At 52.6% G+C, this 18,566-nt stretch overlaps 1 protein-coding gene across 1 annotated transcript in view; it reads left to right on the forward strand.

Annotated features, from left to right (window-relative positions):
- The first annotated feature begins 6,847 nt into the window (after nt 1–6,847).
- Nucleotides 6,848–18,566, forward strand: part of Plod2 (procollagen-lysine,2-oxoglutarate 5-dioxygenase 2) — a 50,028-nt gene continuing 38,309 nt past the window's right edge. Inside the window, exons 1-4 of the mRNA XM_090323172.1 lie at nt 6,848–6,958; nt 15,040–15,252; nt 15,435–15,657; nt 15,754–16,134. Coding sequence (XP_090179298.1) covers nt 6,848–6,958; nt 15,040–15,252; nt 15,435–15,657; nt 15,754–16,134 — 928 coding nt within the window. The remainder of the gene's footprint in view (nt 6,959–15,039; nt 15,253–15,434; nt 15,658–15,753; nt 16,135–18,566) is intronic.

The following is an 18,566-nucleotide window of genomic DNA, read 5'->3' on the forward strand; positions in this document are numbered from 1 at the left end:
AAGTCAAGAGGAAATACAAGAACAAAAATAATAAAATAAAAATAAAGCGTATACTCATCAGCAAACATCTGTTAAAGCTGTGAGAGGAAAATACTTTCAAGATCTTCTTATGGCCCCCGGGGTGAAGTTCCGTTTGCTATTGAGCCCGCAGGAAAACAAAGAATCTTAGCAACATCAACCCTCAGCATACGCTATTCTGAATGGCAAACGGCAGCCTATGACACGTTTACAGGACTGATTACGTGTGTCTAGAACTGGAAACAAAATACTAATGGTAGATTTTTCTTGTTGGTCTCTTTCCTCAGTTTTCTACACACATGGGCAAATGTAAACACACATGTGAATTGGTTTGTGTTTCTTTGTTTCCTCCCAGACAATCTTGTGGCATTCTGATGGTTTTTTAGATGTTTTATGATCCCCTTTCCCATTTCCTTCAAATGAGGAATCTTACAGGGTTTGATCTGAGGGATTCAAGGTGATAAAGTATGATTTATAATCATAGCATACAGTATCAGACATCAAGTCTTTTGTGCCTAACCCATGTAACTATCTCTACCGCTGAAGCCACTAATCTCGCTTATTTCTGCTTTTCCCTAGGACTATATGTATTTTGAATTTTGCCCCTAAGAACTGGCCTCAATAAGATGCGCTGGAGGCAGAGTGGCCCTGAGTTATGCTGGCCTTCAGCAAAATTTTAAAAAACAACAATAACGAAGAACACTTAGCTTTCTCACCTGAAATATTTAAATGTAGCTCCATTTCACTAGGACAAGCTCTAGTGGGTTTTTTTATTATTATTATTATTATTTCTCCTTCCTGTAAATGACAGCAACGCACATTTAGTTACTTAAATAGAGTGCTCAGGAGCTCGGGTTACACTCAGTGCTTTCCCAGAGGCCTGGATTCCTTCCTGCGCCTGCGCCAGCTACACACTGGCAGGTGACTGCCCGGTCCTGGAAAGTTCATCCAGTCACCTTTACGTGAGCCAGCACAACAGGGACAGCAGGCCACAGGCAGAAGGTGTGAGCGTGGGGTCCCGCTCTTCACACACACGTGTGCTTCGTTCTGGGCAGCACTGAGGTTTGAACGAAGGGCTTTTCTCTTGCTAGATCAGCACTCTACCGTCTAAACCTCATTCCCAGCCCCTTTTCAGGGTAGGGATTTTTTTCCAGCTAAGGCCTCTTGCTTCTACCCTGAGCAGGCCTTACACCCTAATCTTCTGTCCTCTGTCTGTAATCTAACTGGGATTACAGGCTTGTGATGCCATGCTTGAGATGCATGGGGGGGGGGGCGGTATTCCTAACTTTTTTGTCTAGCACAGGGATCTATCAGCACAGTTCTAGATTCAAATTCCATTACATGTTAACTTTTGGATAACAAGTTATGGTGTTTTCTACCCACGGTCTGCGTGTGTGTATGTGTGTGTGTGTGTGTGTGTGTGTGTGTGTGTGTGTGTGTGTGGTACCGGGGCTTGAACTCAGGGCTTAGGTGCCCTCCATTAGCACTTTTCTCTGAAGGCTTAGTTAGTGCTTTACTATTTGAGCCACACCTCTGCTTTCCGCTTTTTGGTTGTTTACTTCAAGATAAGAGTCTCGTGGACTCCTGCCTGGGGGGGGGGGTGTCTTCAAATCACAATCCTCAAATCTCAGCCTCCTGAGTAGTTCAGACTACACGCAGGAGGGCCCCAGGGCCCCACCAGTCCACGATCTCTGAGTAAGAGGAGGATCCGAGGCCTGTCGTCCAGCAGAACTGAATGGAGGCCCTGGGTTCGAGACCGTCCCCTTTCAGGACTCAGAACCTAAGATCTGCTCAGGCTGCCATCCACAGTCCAGCCAGTCCAACCACAAATCCATAAATGGGTACAGACGTGGCGTCACCTCTGCCTATTCCAAGCCTAAGTGTCAGGGATGGGAAGTTGCCACGCCTCTGGAACAAAAAGAACGCTTGGCTCCGAGTCCAGTTCTTCCTTTCCCCCTGCACTGAAACTCACACGCAGGCTTGAGCTGCCAGCCCCCACCAGAACCCGCTGAGGGAGGGAAAGAGGAAGAAGACAGGTCAGGCTAAGGGCAGCTCATCACATGTGCTCCGCTCACGAGCCAGACACGTCTGAATATCACTGGCCTGGGTTTTCCTGCCTTACAGCTGTGATCAACAAACGTTCTTTTTTTTCCTCTCAGAGCTGGAGAACATGATCAGCAGCCCTGCTCCCTCCTCCCCGTCCCTTCCTGGCTCTCCCTCTCCCTCCTCCAGGTCAAACTGGCCTCCTGGAATCCTAAGAAAAAGCAAGCACAACCCCTGGCTGCTTGCCCAGATGGACAAGCGTCCACGGCCAAGGCCAAGTGCACAAGCCAAGATCTGGGCTGGGTGCAACTGCAAAATACTTGCCCCACAGAGCTTTCCTTTTCTGTTTAAATCCTTCCCATACGCAGTGGTTCCCCACTGGCCCCTGAGAAGAGGCAACCAGCCATGCTGTCTCTCGATCATTTCTTTTGTCTCCTCTCACAGCCTTTCACTGTCTTTGGTTCCATGCAATGGCGTCCCGGGGGCTGCCAAGTTCTTGGTCTGGGTCAAAGAATTAAGAAGAGAGTCCAGGGCCGGGAGTTTGGCCTAGTGGTAGAGTGCTTGCCTAGCATGCACGAAGACCCGGGTTCGATTCCTCGGTACCACATACGTAGCAAGAAGCCAGAAGTGGTGCTGTGGCTCAAGTGGTAGAGCCCTAGCCTTGAGAAAAATCCAGGGACAGTGCTCAGGCCCTGAGCCCAAGCCCAGGACTGGCAAAAAAAAAAAAAAAAAAAAAAAAAAAGAAGAGAGTCCAGTATGTTTTAACGTAAGGCAAAGTGAACGCAAAGCAAATGTGGAGAGGAAAGGAGAGGAGAGGAGAGGGAGAGGGAGAGGGAGAGGGAGAGGAGAGAGGGCCCACAGGAGAGGGAGCCCTCCCGTGTAGGGCCCAGGACAGCACTGCCAGATCCTGCTCACCTTCACCTCACCACAGCCAGGGGAGCCTGGGACTGTCCAGTCACAGAACCAGCATGGATCCCTTCCCACGGGGCGAGGCTGAGGTCTTGCTGGTCACATCACCATCCCATTGGTGACACACTCCTGCCAGCCTCTCACTGGTGACATTCTCCTGCCAGCTGTCATTGGTGACACTTTCCTGTCCCCCAGCCTGTTGGCACTCGCACCCCACTGGTGCCCTCGTCCCCCAGTGGACACGCCCTGCAGTGGGTGCTGAGCCTCTCAAGGCCCTGGGTGGCCGTGGCCCCCTGGCTTCTGTGTGTGTGTGGAGAATGACAGGCACCTGTCCTCTGCTGGGACAGACAGGCAGCCACCCCAGGGCTCAGGAAAAGCTGAACCATTTACAACTCCATGGATCGAGGGCTTTCCCAGGAAGCCCAGTTCTTTTCCAGGAAAACAAAACAAAACAAAAACCAAGAGACCTGGTAGTTTTGTTTGCTCGTTTTTGTTTTTCCTCTGTAGCTTTCCGAGGGAATGGGGGGTGGTTAGCAGGGATGTCCCTTCCGTCCCCCTGGCCTGGTGCGGTTTCCTCCCTCCTGCCACACCTTGGTGGTTCCAGGTGCTTTGACGAATCTCCCCGCCAGCCCCAGCTTTGGTGGGCAGGCTCCTCCCCCTGCCTCCTCCCCAGCGAGTCTCCATGGCAGGCCACCACTGTTTTCCTGGTGTGTTCATGTACATTAATCACAGCTCTGCAGTTCAGATATGTCCTCATGTGTTTGCCAGCCATCGGCTCCTTCTGAGAACCATCTCTTCCATTCCTTTGCCCATTTAGTAAAGGGATTATGAGTTCTTTGTGAGTCCCTTGTATAGTTTGAATATGTATCCTTTACCCATTGAATGACTGGAGACAATTTTCTCTTTTTTTGTATTCCTATTCTATGGGTTGTCTCCTCATTCTGGACTGCTTCGAATTACAAGGGGGGGGGGGAAGTGTTTCTGTACATCCAAAGAAACAAGACATGTTTTCTTAATTAGGACCATTAGCATTGTCAACAAAGAATAAAAGCAGCTTGGTGGAGAACAAAGAAAATCACATTAATTGGGGGCTAATTAGGTTTGTTACTTAGGCAACACAAATTGAAGTAGCTTTAAATTACGTCCTTCTAGGGCTCCAAGGAGGGAAATCCGGCAGCTGTACGTCAAAGCAGCCAGGGGGCTGAGACAGCCTGGTGAGGCAGGAACCAGCCATGACCCAGAGGAGGCCAGGGAAGGAACAGCCGGGCATGGTCTCTGTGTCTGGGCATTTGAGGGAAGGAGCCAGGGCACCGGAGACCAGTTGGGGTACCGTGGACAGCATTTAACCTCTTGTCTTGTTTGTGCATTTGTCTTGGGGAGGGAGAGGGTGGGCATAGAAATGGAGGGTCACGGGGTGGGGGGGCGGGGAACTGAGCCCTACAGCTTGTGGGTGAGGATGGGAGGGGAAAAACAGAGAAGCGAGGGCATCGTCCATGAGAAACTCACCCTTTCCCTGACTTATGGAACTGCAATCCTTTCAAATAACAACCAAAACAAAACCACAGAGACAAAGATGCACAGTCTGCAGAAAGCTCACCCATCGAAGCCCCCCGACCTGGCCCTGAAGGACGGCACTGCTTGGATGGCTGCATCTCAGCGGGGACTTTCACACTAGAATCATGCAGTTTATCCACTGGCGGGTGACGTCGTCCTCAAGGGACATTCCTGGGCGGTTGTACCGGGACCCGAGGGCCTCCGATGGGCTAGCCAAGGAGATCCAGTCCTGCCTGTCAGCAAGTCGTCTCCTTCCAGGACGAGGGAAGCAGGATGGAACCACTTTTCTGGAAGCATCTTTTGTCTAAGCGGCAGCAGGAATTCATCAGAACGGCTGTGGGGCCTTGCTTTGTGTCTGAGCCATCTTGGACCCCAGTCCTCCATGTATGTCCCTGCCGTGGCTGGAATGTCAATGACACTTTTAGATTGAGATGAAGTCTCATAAACGCTTGAACAAGGCGATGTTGGAACCATGACCCTTCTTCCTGTCAGCTTTTGGAGTGGTCAGGATTTACAGAGCTGAGCCACGAAGCCCTGCATCAAGCCCCATGGCACAAGAAAAGTGAAGTCAAAGGAAAAAGAAAATGAAAAGGCAAACATCCTCCCATTACCCCATTGCCCAGAATGTACATCGGAGCCTGCTTTTGTATAGAATTAACAGTAACTTTTCTCAAATGCCGCTGAAGAAGGATCTATGTTAGCGGTTCCCTTCATCGCCTATGAAGACATTCAATTAATCGGTGGCTCTCTTTCTCCTTGGCGAAAACATTATTAGCTAAATTGCACCAGGGAAAAATAACACCCAAAGGAAGAATCTAATTGGAAAACATCACTTTTCAATAAAGGAAACGCTTTTGCGTTTGTTTGAGTCACAGCTCCATTTCCCGTGTTCTGACGGTTTATTGGAGATAAGCGTCTCATCCAGTTTCCGGCCCAGGCTGGCTTTGAACCATAATCCCCAGATCTCTGCCTCCTGAGAAGCTAGGATGACAGCCTGAGCCTCCAGTGCTGGGTTTATGAGTCCTTTTACAGAGCAACTTGTAAAATTTCAATTTGAAAAAAAAAATTCCACAACTAGTTTTAGTCAGTGTTGTATTCCAGTAAAATTGAATCCGTTGATTAATTTTTTTTATCAAATTATCCATCACTTGATGGGTAAAAGGTAGCACTTTAAAATCAAGTAGTGACTTCATGGATATTTGGAGGTGGAAACCGGTGGTTTAAGCTCTGAAAGGTCCCAAGAAGGCCGGGTACCTAAGGGAGAGATGCAGAGATGCCGGGCCCTCGATGCCAGGTAGAGAGGCTCTGGGCCTACAAAGAAAAGGACTCTGGAGGCCTCCTCGATGCACCGGGCTGGGAGGGGGAGCGGGGAGGGGCATCACAGAGGGAGGCAGTGGTGTCCCCCCTCCCACATGCCTGGGCTCCCCATCTCCCTCTACACGGGGATCTCTGTTTCATACTCCTAAGACTTTTCCAGTTACATAGTAAGCTCATGTTTAGGGGAAGCAGTGTTTCTTGGACATGGTGTCTTGCTATCTGCTCTTCAGTTATATTTCTCCAGGACTCCATGTTTAACTTTACATAGGCGAGATGAAGCTTGGAATAGCCATCTCTCTGGGCTTAATAAACTAAGGTCAGCTTCAGCTGTTCAGCTAGTGGCAGAAGGCTGTGATTTAAATGGATCTTCATCTGTACCCCCCTGTGGAGGTGTTTCCTGTACCTGCAGGCAATTACAAATTCTGGGAAACAGTCAGCACTGAAGATTAGAGAGACTCCCCCGTGATACTTCAGTTGGGCAGTGACATCTCATGGCAGGCACTCATTCTACCATGAAATTATCCAAGGAGATCCCTTACTGTAAGTACAGCAGTTACAATTATTTCAGGCTTGAAGATTATTCATATATATTAGAGCCAGGCCTTGTGTTCTCTTTGAGATGACCGAATTCCTGATTGTCTTAAAAGATGTTTACTATTCCTAATACTATTTCTAACAGTAATGATGCAAAACTTTCTCTTCCTGGTGCTACTGCTAGGTAAAAGGGATTCGCCTAAAACCGATGCCCACTCTTCTAGAAGCCCAGGCTCAGATTCATCTACTCTGAGGTTACACACTCGTCCTCTTAACACTTAACAAAAACAAAGCTCAGTTTGCTCAAATTGCCTTCATTAAGTCAGTCCCTGGACGGACGCGATTTATTTTGGTTTAAATGCTTTATTACACCATGCGAGCACGGTGTCAGAAATCAGAATTGTTTCGACAGTTGGCTTCTGAAGGGACGGACAGTCGGAAGGTTCTGGAAAAAGAATTAGATTGACCCGGAATGGAGCTTTGTCTTCTCTCCGTGGCCCCAGAGCCCGAGGCTGAGTGGCCGGATGAACGCCAGGGGGCGGCACTGGCCTGTGTATTTCCCCAGTCACTCATTCTCTTTCTGGTAAAGCCATTTAGGCCCTGTGCACTTGTAAAGCTTTCTTTTCAACCTTAAAAGTTCATAGAGAGTAAAAAATAGCACCCAGAGTCAGAGCTTATGGAGTTCTTTCTCTTTTTTTTTTGGCCTAAGACACAAAAACAGATCCGATTATATTGCTCCCATTTTAAATTAGGTGGGTTTTTTTTTTGCAAGCATCTTATACAAAGAGCAATACTTTTAGTCTATAAGTTAAGCAATTTAAAGGTTTAGAAATTACTATTTTGGACCAGGCCCCAGTGGCTCACTGCCAGTAATCCTTAGGAGACTGTTTCAGAACCAGCACAGTGGCAAAGTCTAGGAGACTCTTAATTCCAGATATCTCACAAAAACTTGACGTGGAGCAGTGGCTCGAGGGGTAGAGGACCAACCTTGAATTGAAAAGCTCAGAGACAGTGCCCAGGCCCTGCATTCAATCCCCAGTACACACACACACACACACACACACACACACACACACACGAGATTACTCCTTCACATGTATTTTATGATGCCGTGTTAATTTAATACACCGAATAATAATGTACACACACACACACACACACACACACACACACACACACACGCTCACCCATTCAGGCAGTGTCTGGATTTAGGAACTTTTCTGTGTGGTTTAGAAAAACAAAATGTGTTAGGGAAATGGGAGCAGACTTAGTTGGTGGAGAGGGCTTGAGTGTACGTGGAAAATGGGAAGATGGGATTTGGAGACCTATTTGCCATTTCCCTGCCCCCCTCCAACTCCCGGGCCTTTGTTATAAACAGTAGGTGTCAAGGGGAGAGGAGAGTGATACATAATGACCTGGGAACCCTTGTACGGTAGTGGGGAGATGAGGTTTAAAAAATAAGGAAGAGAAAGGGAAGAATACATTTTAGAAAGGGGATAAGCAACGTTGGATCACGAATGTTTTCTTTGCAGCTGTGCTTTTGTGGAACGAAGTGCCTACGAGCCTTCCATCCATCTGGCAGCGTGTGTGTGCGTGTGTGTGTGTGTGTGTGTGTGTGTGTGTGCGTGCGTGCGTGTGTGTGTGTGTGTGTGTGTGTATGTGTGTGTGTACGATGGCCAGGCGGTGGCTCTCCACATCAAGTTCAATGGCAACCATGTGGTTTCCTTCTACGCGCTGTCTACTGGGGAGAAAGAAAGTCGGTTTATCATCATGTGAACTCCAGTTCCTGGAATTTTCCACGGATGGAGAGACCACAGTGAGAGGAGGACAGATGTGGCCTTGGTCAGGGTGTGGGAAGGGTCCACGAGGGCTGGATGTCTGTCTGCCCAGTTAGGTCCCAGGTGTGGCGTCGGGAGGAGGGAGGACAGCGGACCGGAATGTTGTCCTCCCTTCGCACTGACCCAAACCAGGCCTCCACCCTTGCTGATTCTCCCAGCCAGACACAGAACTCGGTGACACTGAGCTACCTGTGGGGCTCCTGTGAGAATCTGAACCAGATCTAGGCGTGGACAGAACTGGATTTTGCCGACAGTTCACCATTTGGGTTAAAGAAGGCAATACAGAAATGGGGTTTGTTAACCAGGCCCTTGAATACGCACTGTTCCGAGCTATCAAAGCAAACTGCCCCTGAAATACACTTCAGGGATTAAAAAAAAGACATCTGGTTAGCCAGCCAGATGTAAGTACTGATTTTCTTGAAGGCAAAGTTCCAAACCACAGGGCTCGCCGCTCCGGAGGCTCCTGGCATCTAAAGGGGCCTGGTGGATCTGTGAAGGAGTCTTGCTGTGGTCCCTTGTTGAAGTGGAAATATGAAGTCACCAGAGAACGCAGCTGAGTCACAGACTTACAGGAAAGCCCTCCACGCCTGGGTGCTGAGGCAAACCCCACGGGGGAGGCGGGAACAGGTCTGGACCCTGTCTGTGTGTCGAGGTTTATCTCCTGAAGAAACTGAATTCGTGTCTGGGTTCTAAGAATGCAGGGAACACAGCCTTCACAGACTCCAGTCTCCACGTTGAGGGAGGCCGTGAGCAAAGCTTTAGGAACGAGATCAGGCCCCAACAACGGATACTCAACCAGAACGCCACGGGGTAGAACGAGCCAAGGGGGGACGTGTTGCTGTCTTCAGGCCTTCACCCCAAAAGTCATTTACCCCCTCTTTCTTCTCTGATTGGGTCAGACCTCTGAGGCCAAACAGGCACATCTCCCCTCCCCAGTGACCCCCACCCCTGCCCTCACATTCCCCGAGTCTGGACTCTTTTCCCTCCCTCCCTCCTTCCCTTCCTTTCCTTCTTTTTTCCCTCCTTCCCACTATCCTTCCTTCTTTCCTTTCATTTCCTTTCCTTCCTTCTTTCCCCTCTCCTTCCCTTCTTCATCTCTTTTTCTTATTGGTGCTGAACTCAGGACTGGTGCGCTACCACCTGGACCAGCTCTACTTCCAGCTTTGTGGTGTGTCCTTGGTGGTACATCTCATGAAGTTTTCCTACCTAGGTTGGCCTGGAAGTGCGATGCTCAGATCTCAGCTTCTACAGTAGCTAGGATGACGGGCGTGAGCCGCCGGCAGCCAGCTCCTGTGAAAATGTTATAGTTGTGTGAGAGAAATTATTTATATTACATAGGCACTGCTCCATGCTATGGACAGACCACAGGAGAAACAGGCACACTGTTAGCATTCCACCAAGACCAGAAAGCAAACGGTGTGATAAACCACTTCCAATTCAGGCTGGCTTCGGGGTTGTTGCTGAGACAATTTAGGGAAAAATAAAATCCCCGTTATCTATTGACCACTATTATTAAAAGACAGAGCGACTTCAGCGGGGGCTGTGTGAGCCTTTAGTAGAGCTCACCATTCTCTCAAACTTGGAACTATGTCAGTGTTTTAAATGAGCCAAGGAATACAGTTCATATTTGGAGAACAGGGCCGTGGTCTTTCATCCAGGCTGGTCACAAACTTGTGCTGACCTGTTTGCCTCAGCCTTCTCACAGCCGAGATTACAGCTGCTCTTCCGCCACGCGCAAGCCATCCACAGGGATTGTAAATGCCATGTGTATAAAACTCGGAGTGTAAAACTATCACACACACACACGGTTATAACAACGAAAACCTTTCAGGATAAGCAAGTTGGACTCGGCTAAATGAACAGGCAGGATCTGTTCACCAATGCCACCACAAGATGGTGGGCTGGGGATGAGATGGGCTGAGCACCAGCTTTCTTGCCACAGAAACCCAAAGCGAGTGAAGGAGCATATCTGTGCTCCAGGAAGCAACGAAGGCAGAACCAGAAAAGGCAGCGGGTTTGGGGTTAGGAATTCCGGCCCAGAATTCTACAAGGAGAGTCAATGTCTTCTTTCATTCATCATGGGAACAGTAAATAGAATTTCTCCGTGTCTATTCCCCAGAGCGCAGGCTAGCCACAGGAGCCTATGAATTGGGTCTTTCTGTGTGGCAGGAATGGGGGAATCAATACTCTCATTCATTGGTCATGCCACTGCACGCCCAAGGTGCTTCCCAAGGTGGCAGGCTGAGCCTCGGGTGGGGAACACGTGTCTGTTACCTCGCTGCCGGGAGCTACAGTCCAGACCCCGGGTCAGAGAGCACGGGCCAGCGCCACGTCTCCAGGTCGCTGAGCCTCAACATGGCTCCTTGTCGTCTGAAGGACAGTGGGTTGTATGGTTCAGAAGATTAAAGAAAGGTTGATTGGGGAGGGGGGGGATTGGAACTGACAAAAATATTTGTTTTCATTGTGGTGCGCACGTGTGTGTGTGTGTGTGTGTGTGTGTATGTAACAGTCACTATACATGTGACAATATAAGTAACTGCACTGGTTGGTGCAAACCCTCAGAAACAAAGAGTGGGACACCATTTGTTATCAGGCCTGGTAATTTAGTAGGCAGAGAAAAGTGTCCTGGTTTCTCTTGTAATCTGAATAGCGTCTGGGGTATAAGATCTGTGTGGTAACTACTGATACACAAACAGCCGTGGGTGGGAAAAAAAGAAAAGATCCCCCCCACACCCATTTCTATGATTGATTTGGGGGAACTTGCCACCCAGAGACTATAACCTTTGCTTTTTTAGAGTCAGGCAATTTCTCGTCCTGCCTGAAAAACTGAGGAATTTAAAGGAGTATTGATATAACTGATGTCAGAATTTCCAATTTGCAGATTTTTTTTTCTATGTATGTGGTTCCGAGGAATCGAACCCGGGTCTTCGTGCATGCTAGGCAAGCACTCAACCAGTAGGCCAAACTCCCAGCCCCATTTGCAGATTTAAAAAAAAAATGTCCAAGGGAGGAAAGATCTTACATAGAAACTGTCAAGGATCGCTAGCTTTCTTCAGCAGGTATACTGGAAACGCTTTTGTGGGGGGTGGCATGCACATACGTGCCTATTATCCTTTGCACCTAGTGATTTTTTGTCTTTAACTGCAGGATAAAATTAGTGTTCATTATCTCTAAATTGTGCTTTTTAGGTCCTATTAACAGCTGGGGAAAAACAAAAAGTAAGAAGACGTTCACCTGTGAGCAAAGTCGCCGCCCAGCAGTCAGGAACAGAAAAACACCATGATTACACACGAGAGAAATGAGAGCTCAGTGGCTGCCCTCGGACGCCAGAGAGCTGGGGGTGAACGGGAGAGGCCTCGCAGACTGGGGTGCGGGCAGGGAGCTCACGGGCGTTCTGCCGGACAGCCAGAGGGCAGGATGATGGTTAAGGGAAACTTCAAAAGCTTTCACCTGGCCGCTGCGTGCCTGGAGCACACACACAGGAAAATTATACCTGAGGCAGAGCCTGTCTCGGAAGGCCTGTAATGAAGGCCTCCAGGAGACAAGAATTGTGAGGTGGTCACAGGCAGATGTAGTGGTGGGAGGGGATCAGAATACACACAGAACTCAGAGCTCCTTTAGATAATAGAAACCCACGTCAACATATTTGCTGTGTGTTCAAGTTCGCCACGGCTGGGAAGCTCATCCCATGGTATCGCAGCACAGTTATGTCTGCAGTTCCGGTTCTTGTGGCTCCGTGGAAGAGTTGTGATCAGTCAACACAGCATGGAGCCAGAGGACGGCAGGGAGAGCCCGGTTCAACGCCCCTGCATAGACAGGCCCTGCTGGAGCCAGCTCGCCGGTCCGGAAGCTGTAGGCCTCCATTCTCCAGGGAGTGAGTGTGGGGATAAAGATCTCGGGCCGAGCACTGTCAGGATTGTGACAAGGCATTGAGGGACGGTCTCTGAAGATGCAAGTGTCCCAGTGGAAGAAGAATACTGGCAATACCCACTGGGGTACAGCAGACCCACGGGCCTGCAACCCAGAAAGCCCCTGGGGTCGGCTGCACTGCGTCCTTACGATTCACGACTCTTTCTTTGTATTTTTTCAAAAACTGTGGCTAAAATCTTGTTCTTAGACGAGGACAAGAAGGCCGTCTCAAGCTTACCTGGAGTTCACTTCTTTAGAACCACACAGAGATCTTTCAAAAGAAGGATCGGGAGCGACAGAAACAAAACAGGGCTTGTTTAGAATAATAAAGGGAAATCTAAAAAAAAAAAACATGGACTGGTGAGTTTAGTAGCCCCATACCACCACCCCTCTTTTTTTTTCTTTTTCTTTCTTTGTCTAAGGCTCCTGTAGGCCGTTTCTGGAAAATTCTTTCTTAATGAATCTTCCTGATTACATCCTGGCTTCCTCCCCGGTCTAGACTATTGCATAACGGTCTTCACTCTTTTTAGCCTTCCCTGGAAGATTCCTGACACTCGACTCTGACTGGTTTCTGGGAAAAGTCTTCATATAGGAGGAGAAAGCAGGAAGTGCCGGGAATCCTGAGAAGCAACTACAAGACAAGAGCATGTCACCATAATGCATGTCATTCTGGCAATAGCTATGCCCACAACTATGTCCTTGCATGGAGCTCCAGCGAGACTGCAGGCAGACACGGCGGGCACACATGTGGGCGGGCGGCCGGCTGACCTCCTTGGGTGAGTGAGTCATGGCCCCACCAGCTCTGCCCCAAACCATCTCCTAAAGTCACAAAACAGCTGCTAGAACCATCCTAGGAAGGCTTGTGAGTTATCCTGGCTCTCTCCAAGGCCTTGGCCTGCCTGCTGGCCTTCCCCCGGGCCTTGGCTGAGCTCAGTTTTACCATCTGACATCACTTTCCAAGATACCGGGATCCAGCCAAAAGAGCTGTTGTCATTGTTGTTAAATGGCATTGAATCTGGAGTTTCATGAGGACGGATATTTAATATAGGAAAAAAATGTGCTTCTTTTTTCTTTCTTCTCCTAAAGAAAGTAAGAAATGGAGGATAAAAACTTTTAGAAGAATCCAGCCTGGGCAAAAATGTCTCGGAGACTCTTATCTCCAGTGAATCACCCAAAAGCTGCAAGTGGGGTTGTGGCTCAGGTAGTAGAGCGCCAGCCTTGAGCACAGGACCTGTGTTCAAGCCCTACGACTGGCACACACATTGCTTTTGTGAACAAATAAATCTTATTTCCCTTACCATGTGTCTAAGAAGTTCAGTTCATTTTCTTCAACTGGTTTTAGTTGCTTTACAGCCAATTACCCCCCCACCTGAGGAATTTGATGATGCTAATTAGGAGAGATAAATTGTACTCCCCCCCCCCACCACTGTTCTGTATACTAAGCTCCAATTACTACCAGGGTTAGACCCGAAAATGAGCTCATTGTGAGCTGACTTGGGTTTCCTGCATCACCTCCTTCTTATCTACCTTGTTTTCTTTAGACTCCACACCCTAGATTGGAAAGGGCAATAATAACTGCAGCTCCAGAGAAGACAAATGGCCAGGAATGTGTGTGTGTGTGTGTGTGTGTGTGTGTGTGTGTGTGTGTGTGGTCAGCCTTTAGGAGAGGATTCTCTCCTAGAGATCAATTAGGTTTCTTATCTCCTAAAGGCTAAACTAGATCTCTGTGATGGTAGTGGTGGTGGGGAAATTAGAATACAGAAAGAAGTGGTTTGGTTTGATAAGGAAAAGCTCTGAGATTATTCCTAAATTCTTTCCCAAATCTTTGAGTTTGGTCAATGGACTGGTTGGATTGAGCCAGACGTGGTGGTCAGGGACAAAGAGAAGAACAGAGATATCCAAGCCGTGAGGGCTGGGACACGGATGAGGTCGGGGGTGAGCCTGCCTGTGGAACGTGGAAGAAGACACGCTCAGCGGACAGGACAGAGATGGTGGAAACCTAAGAAGGCAGGCAGGATTTGGCTGCAGGCCGTGATGGAAGCCTCTGGCTATTTTGAAGATCCCAAAGAGAAGACATGATTTCACCACAGCTCTCGGAGGTGTCACCGAGCTCTGCCGTTCCTGGTGGGTCGTGGTTTGTACATGCACGTGAGCGTGCGTGTGCGCACACACACACACACGTGTGTAAGTGTGAATGTGGAAAGAAAAGTTGAGGGGAGGGCAGACACCCAGGTGCCAAGCCACAGGACGTCTTCAAGATCCTGGAGCTTCCTGGAAGCTGGAGCTACACGTGTGCCATGACACCCTCACGCCGCACCTTCTTTTTCCTCCAGACTAAACAGATCCCATTTCATTCCCTTCACAGGTCACACTTTCCTTTTCTTGATGTTTTTTGCCCTCCTCTGAACACTCTCCGATCCCCCTTCACTTTTAAAGAACAGGAATCGGGTTCTGGACACTGAACGGGACTTTTCCCCTGAAGTGTCACACTTGAGGCAGCACGTCTTCACAGGTTTCTCTCTCTCTTGTTACACTTCCACCCGTTCACGCTCTACCCAGCACTCCACCTTCTCTACAGTTAGACCAGCATCATCCTCCCTTGGGCCTGCCTTGTTCTTCTGGGTAGACGAAGTCCAGGCTGCAGTGAGGACCTGGAGGGAAAATCAATTTTGCTTTAAAGGGACAGGAAACCTGAGGGTCACAGTGAGCCACAGGCGGACAGAGACCAGGCGACAGGGAGGACGCTCTCCTCCCTGGACAGGCGACAGAGAGGGCGCTCTCCTCCCTGGACGCCGCGGGCCCAGCCCTCTCTGGGTAGACGCAGGGGAAGGGCCTCAGGCCGGGCCCCAGCTCCCCTCTGGCCAGGGCCTTCAGCAGGGCCCGCGGTGTAGGCTGAGGGCGTCTCGTGCGCTTCCAGGGGGCTGGGGTGCAGGGGGCCGTCTCGGACCCGCGGCGGGGCGCCCCCGCCCCGGGGCGGAGGGGAGGCAGCGCGGCTCCGCTCTCCTGGAAGCTTCTGGAGAGGGCCTGGGAGGGAGGAGCGGGTGGGGGCCGGCGGTTCAAACCCGGGGACCTGGCCCGCTTCCAGCTCCAAGCACTGCGTGCGCCTCCGCACGTGCGGCAGGGGCTGGGGGTGGGGACCCGAGGGGCGCCGGCGGGGGTGGAGATGGGGACCCGAGGGGCGCCGGCGGGGGCGGGGGTGGGGTGAGGATCGAGGGGCGCAGGGTGGGGGTGGGGGTGGGGATCGAGGGGCGCAGGGTGGGGGTGGGGATGGAGATCTGAGGGGCCCAGGTCCGGGGTCGGGTCCGGGGTCAGAGTCCAGGGTCGGAGGCCCGGGGTCTGGGTCCGGGGTCGGAGGCCCGGGGTCGGGGTCCGGAGCCCGGGGTCGGGATCCGAGATCGGAGGTCCGGGGTCCGGGGTCGGGGTCAGGGTCCGGGATCGGGGCCCGGGTCGGGGTCCGGGGTCGGGATCCGAGATCGGGGTCCGGGGTCGGGGTCCGGGATTGGGGCCCGGGTCGGGGTCCGGGGTCGGGTCCGGGGTCCGGGGTCGGGGTCCGGGGTCGGAGGCCTGGGGTCCGGGGTCGGGGTCCGGGGTCGGGTCCGGGGTCGGGGTCCGGGGTCGGGTCCGGGCTTAGGGTCCGGGGTCCGGGGTCCGGGGTCGGGGGCCGGGTCGGGTCGGGCCCTGGGCGGAGCTGGGCCGGGCGGCGGCGTCCAATGGGCGGGCGCGGCCTCCCCGCCCCCGGCGCCGCGGCGTTTTAACCCCCGCCCGCCTCCGTCGGCTCCCGGCCGCCCGCGCCGCGTCCGCGCTCCGTCCTCGCAGCCCGCCCGCCCGCGCTCTCGCGAGATCGGCGTCTCCGTGGGTCCAGGGCGCGGAGCGCGCGGCCTCGGGCGGAAGATGGAGCCCCGCGCGCCCGGGGGCCCGCGCCGGCCGCGGCCGCCGCTGCTGCTGCCGCTGCTGCCGCTGCTGCTGGCGCTGCGCCCCGGGGTCCCGGCCCGGGCCTCGGGGCTGCCCGCAGGTGAGGGGAGCGGGAGGGGAGCCGGGGGCCCCGTGTGGGGAACCGAGGGCACGCGCGGGTGGGGACCGAGGGTCGCGGGGATCCCCGAGGCCGCCCGAGCGCGGGGCCGCGCGCCCTGCCTTCCCCTCGACCCCTCGTCTCCCGGAGCCCCCGCCCGAGCTCCTGCCCGATCCCCCGGCCCGATCCCCCCGCCCGATCCCCCGGCCCGATCCCCCCGCCCGATCCCCCGCCCGAGCCCCGGGCCGCCCCGGCTCCCGGCCCCGCGGGCGCAGATCCCCATGAAAGGTGGAGCTGGGGCCGCCGGGGGCGCCCGGACCGCGGCCTCCGCCGCCCAGTGCCTAAGTAAGAAAGGCTGCCCGCGCCTCCTCCTGCTGCTCCTGCCCCGCTCCTCCTGCTCCTCCTGCTGCTCCTGCCCCGCTCCTCCTGCTCCTCCTGCTGCTCCTGCCCCGCTCCTCCTGCTCCTCCTCCTGCTGCTCCTGCCCCGCTCCTCCTGCTCCTCCTGCTCCTCCTGCTGCTCCTGCCCCGCTCCTCCTGCTCCTCCTGCCCCTCCTGCTGCTCCTGCCTCGCTCCTCCTGCTCCTCCTGCCCCGCTCCTCCTGCTCCTCCTGCTGCTCCTGCCCCACTCCTCCTGCTCCTCCTGCCCCGCTCCTCCTGCTCCTCCTGCTGCTCCTGCTGCTCCTGCCCCGCTCCTCCTGCTCCTCCTGCTGCTCCCGCCCCGCTCCTCCTGCTCCTCCTGCCCCATTCCTCCTGCTCCTCCTGCTGCTCCCGCCCCGATCCTCCTGCTCCTCCTGCTCCTCCTGCTCCTCCTGTTCCTCCTGCCCCGCTCCTCCTGCTCCTCCTGCTGCTCCTGCCCCGCTCCTCCAGGCCCCGGCCCTGGGGCCTTCTTTACCTGCCAGCCAGCCAAGCCAGTTAGTCATTCAGTCAATCATTCATTCTGTCCATCCATCCATCCATCCATCCATCCATCCCTCCCTCCGTCCGTCCGTCTGTCTGTCTGTCTGTCTGTCTGTCTGTCTGTCCCTCCGGGTCTGCAGTTCCTGCTGAGAAGTGCAGAGAAGGAATGGAAAACCTGGATCTCCTGCAGCCACACCCCAGCTGCCGCCCTCTTCTGAAGTAGATTTCCCCTCCATCCAGAGCATCCAGACAGGGGAGGGAGACGGGAGGGAGTCTTCCCTGGGAGGGTGGGTGGACAGAGGGGAGGACAAAGGTCCTTTGTGGAAAGGACTGAAGAAACTAGAGTGCTTTAACAAAGCAACCTGGAAAAGGCCCCACTATCTCCTAGGGAGCCAGTTCAGCAACTCTGTGTGTGTGTGTGTGTGTGTGTGTGTGTGTGTGTGTGTGTGTGTGTGTGTGTTGCAGGCCCTGCTCTTACTTTTATTTTATTTTTATTTAACGTGTCCCTGTATCCATTCAAGTTCAGAGTCTGAATGTCAGCTGCTTTCCCGCGCTAGCTTTTTAAGTGTCATTCCAGATAGTAAACTTTTTTTTTTTTTTTTTTTGCCAGTCCTGGGCTTGAGCTCAGGTCCTGAGCACTGTCCTTGGACTTTCTCAAGGCTAGAGCTCTACCACTTGAGCCTCAGCACCACTTCTGGCTTTTTTCTATGTATGTGGTACCGAGGAATCAAACCCAGGTTTTCGTGCATGCTAGGCAAGCGCTCTACTACTAGGCCAAACTCCCGGTCCCCCCCCCTTTTTTTTTTTAAATGAACCATGACTTCAGGGAAAGAAAATGTGAGACAGGAATGTTTTCCTCAGGAGGGGTCAGGAAGACACCAGGTAAAACCCACTTTTAAAACGGAGTCTCTGGTAGGGGCTGCAGAGCCCATGGCTGGCACAGGGGCTCCTGACCCCCAACTCTGGGGCAGGTAGCCCTGAGGCATCATAAAGCCACCCAGTGTGGCAGACTTGGCCTAGCCACATTCCTGCACTGAGGTTTATTTTCTTTCTTAGGTGCCATAGCCCAGAGAGACTGCATAGCCGCCCAACTCTTCTTTTAGGTCCAGATGCGTTGGGGGTCTTTAGGGAAATGGCTTGGTTTCATTTCACCCCGTGCCTGTGTCTTCAAGACCTGGAGGGAACCCCTGGTATTTCTGGACCCTGTTGTTCAAAACAAAGAAGGCCAGCCCCCTCCTCGCCCCCCCAAAGTCAGGATGACCCAGCCTCCAGAAACATTCCTGTGTGCTCTGGGCCACGGGGTGTTGCAGACCGAAAGGACTTCTGTGTGTGTGTGTGTGTGTGCATGTGCGTGTGTGCATGTGTGTGTGTGCATGTGCGTGCGTGCATGTGCGTGCGCTCTTTTTATGTGGTCCAGGCTGTCTGGGACTCTTGGGCTCAAGTGATGGACCCCTTCTCAGCTTCCCCAGCAGCCAGGACCTACAGGAGTTGCACCCATTGCCTGGCAGCATCTTCTTTTGGAAAGCAAACACTGCCTTG

This window comes from Megascapheus bottae, chromosome 32, assembly GCF_031878675.1.
Source record: "Megascapheus bottae isolate mThoBot1 chromosome 32, mThoBot2.hap1, whole genome shotgun sequence".
NCBI classification, from domain to species: Eukaryota; Metazoa; Chordata; class Mammalia; order Rodentia; family Geomyidae; genus Megascapheus; species Megascapheus bottae.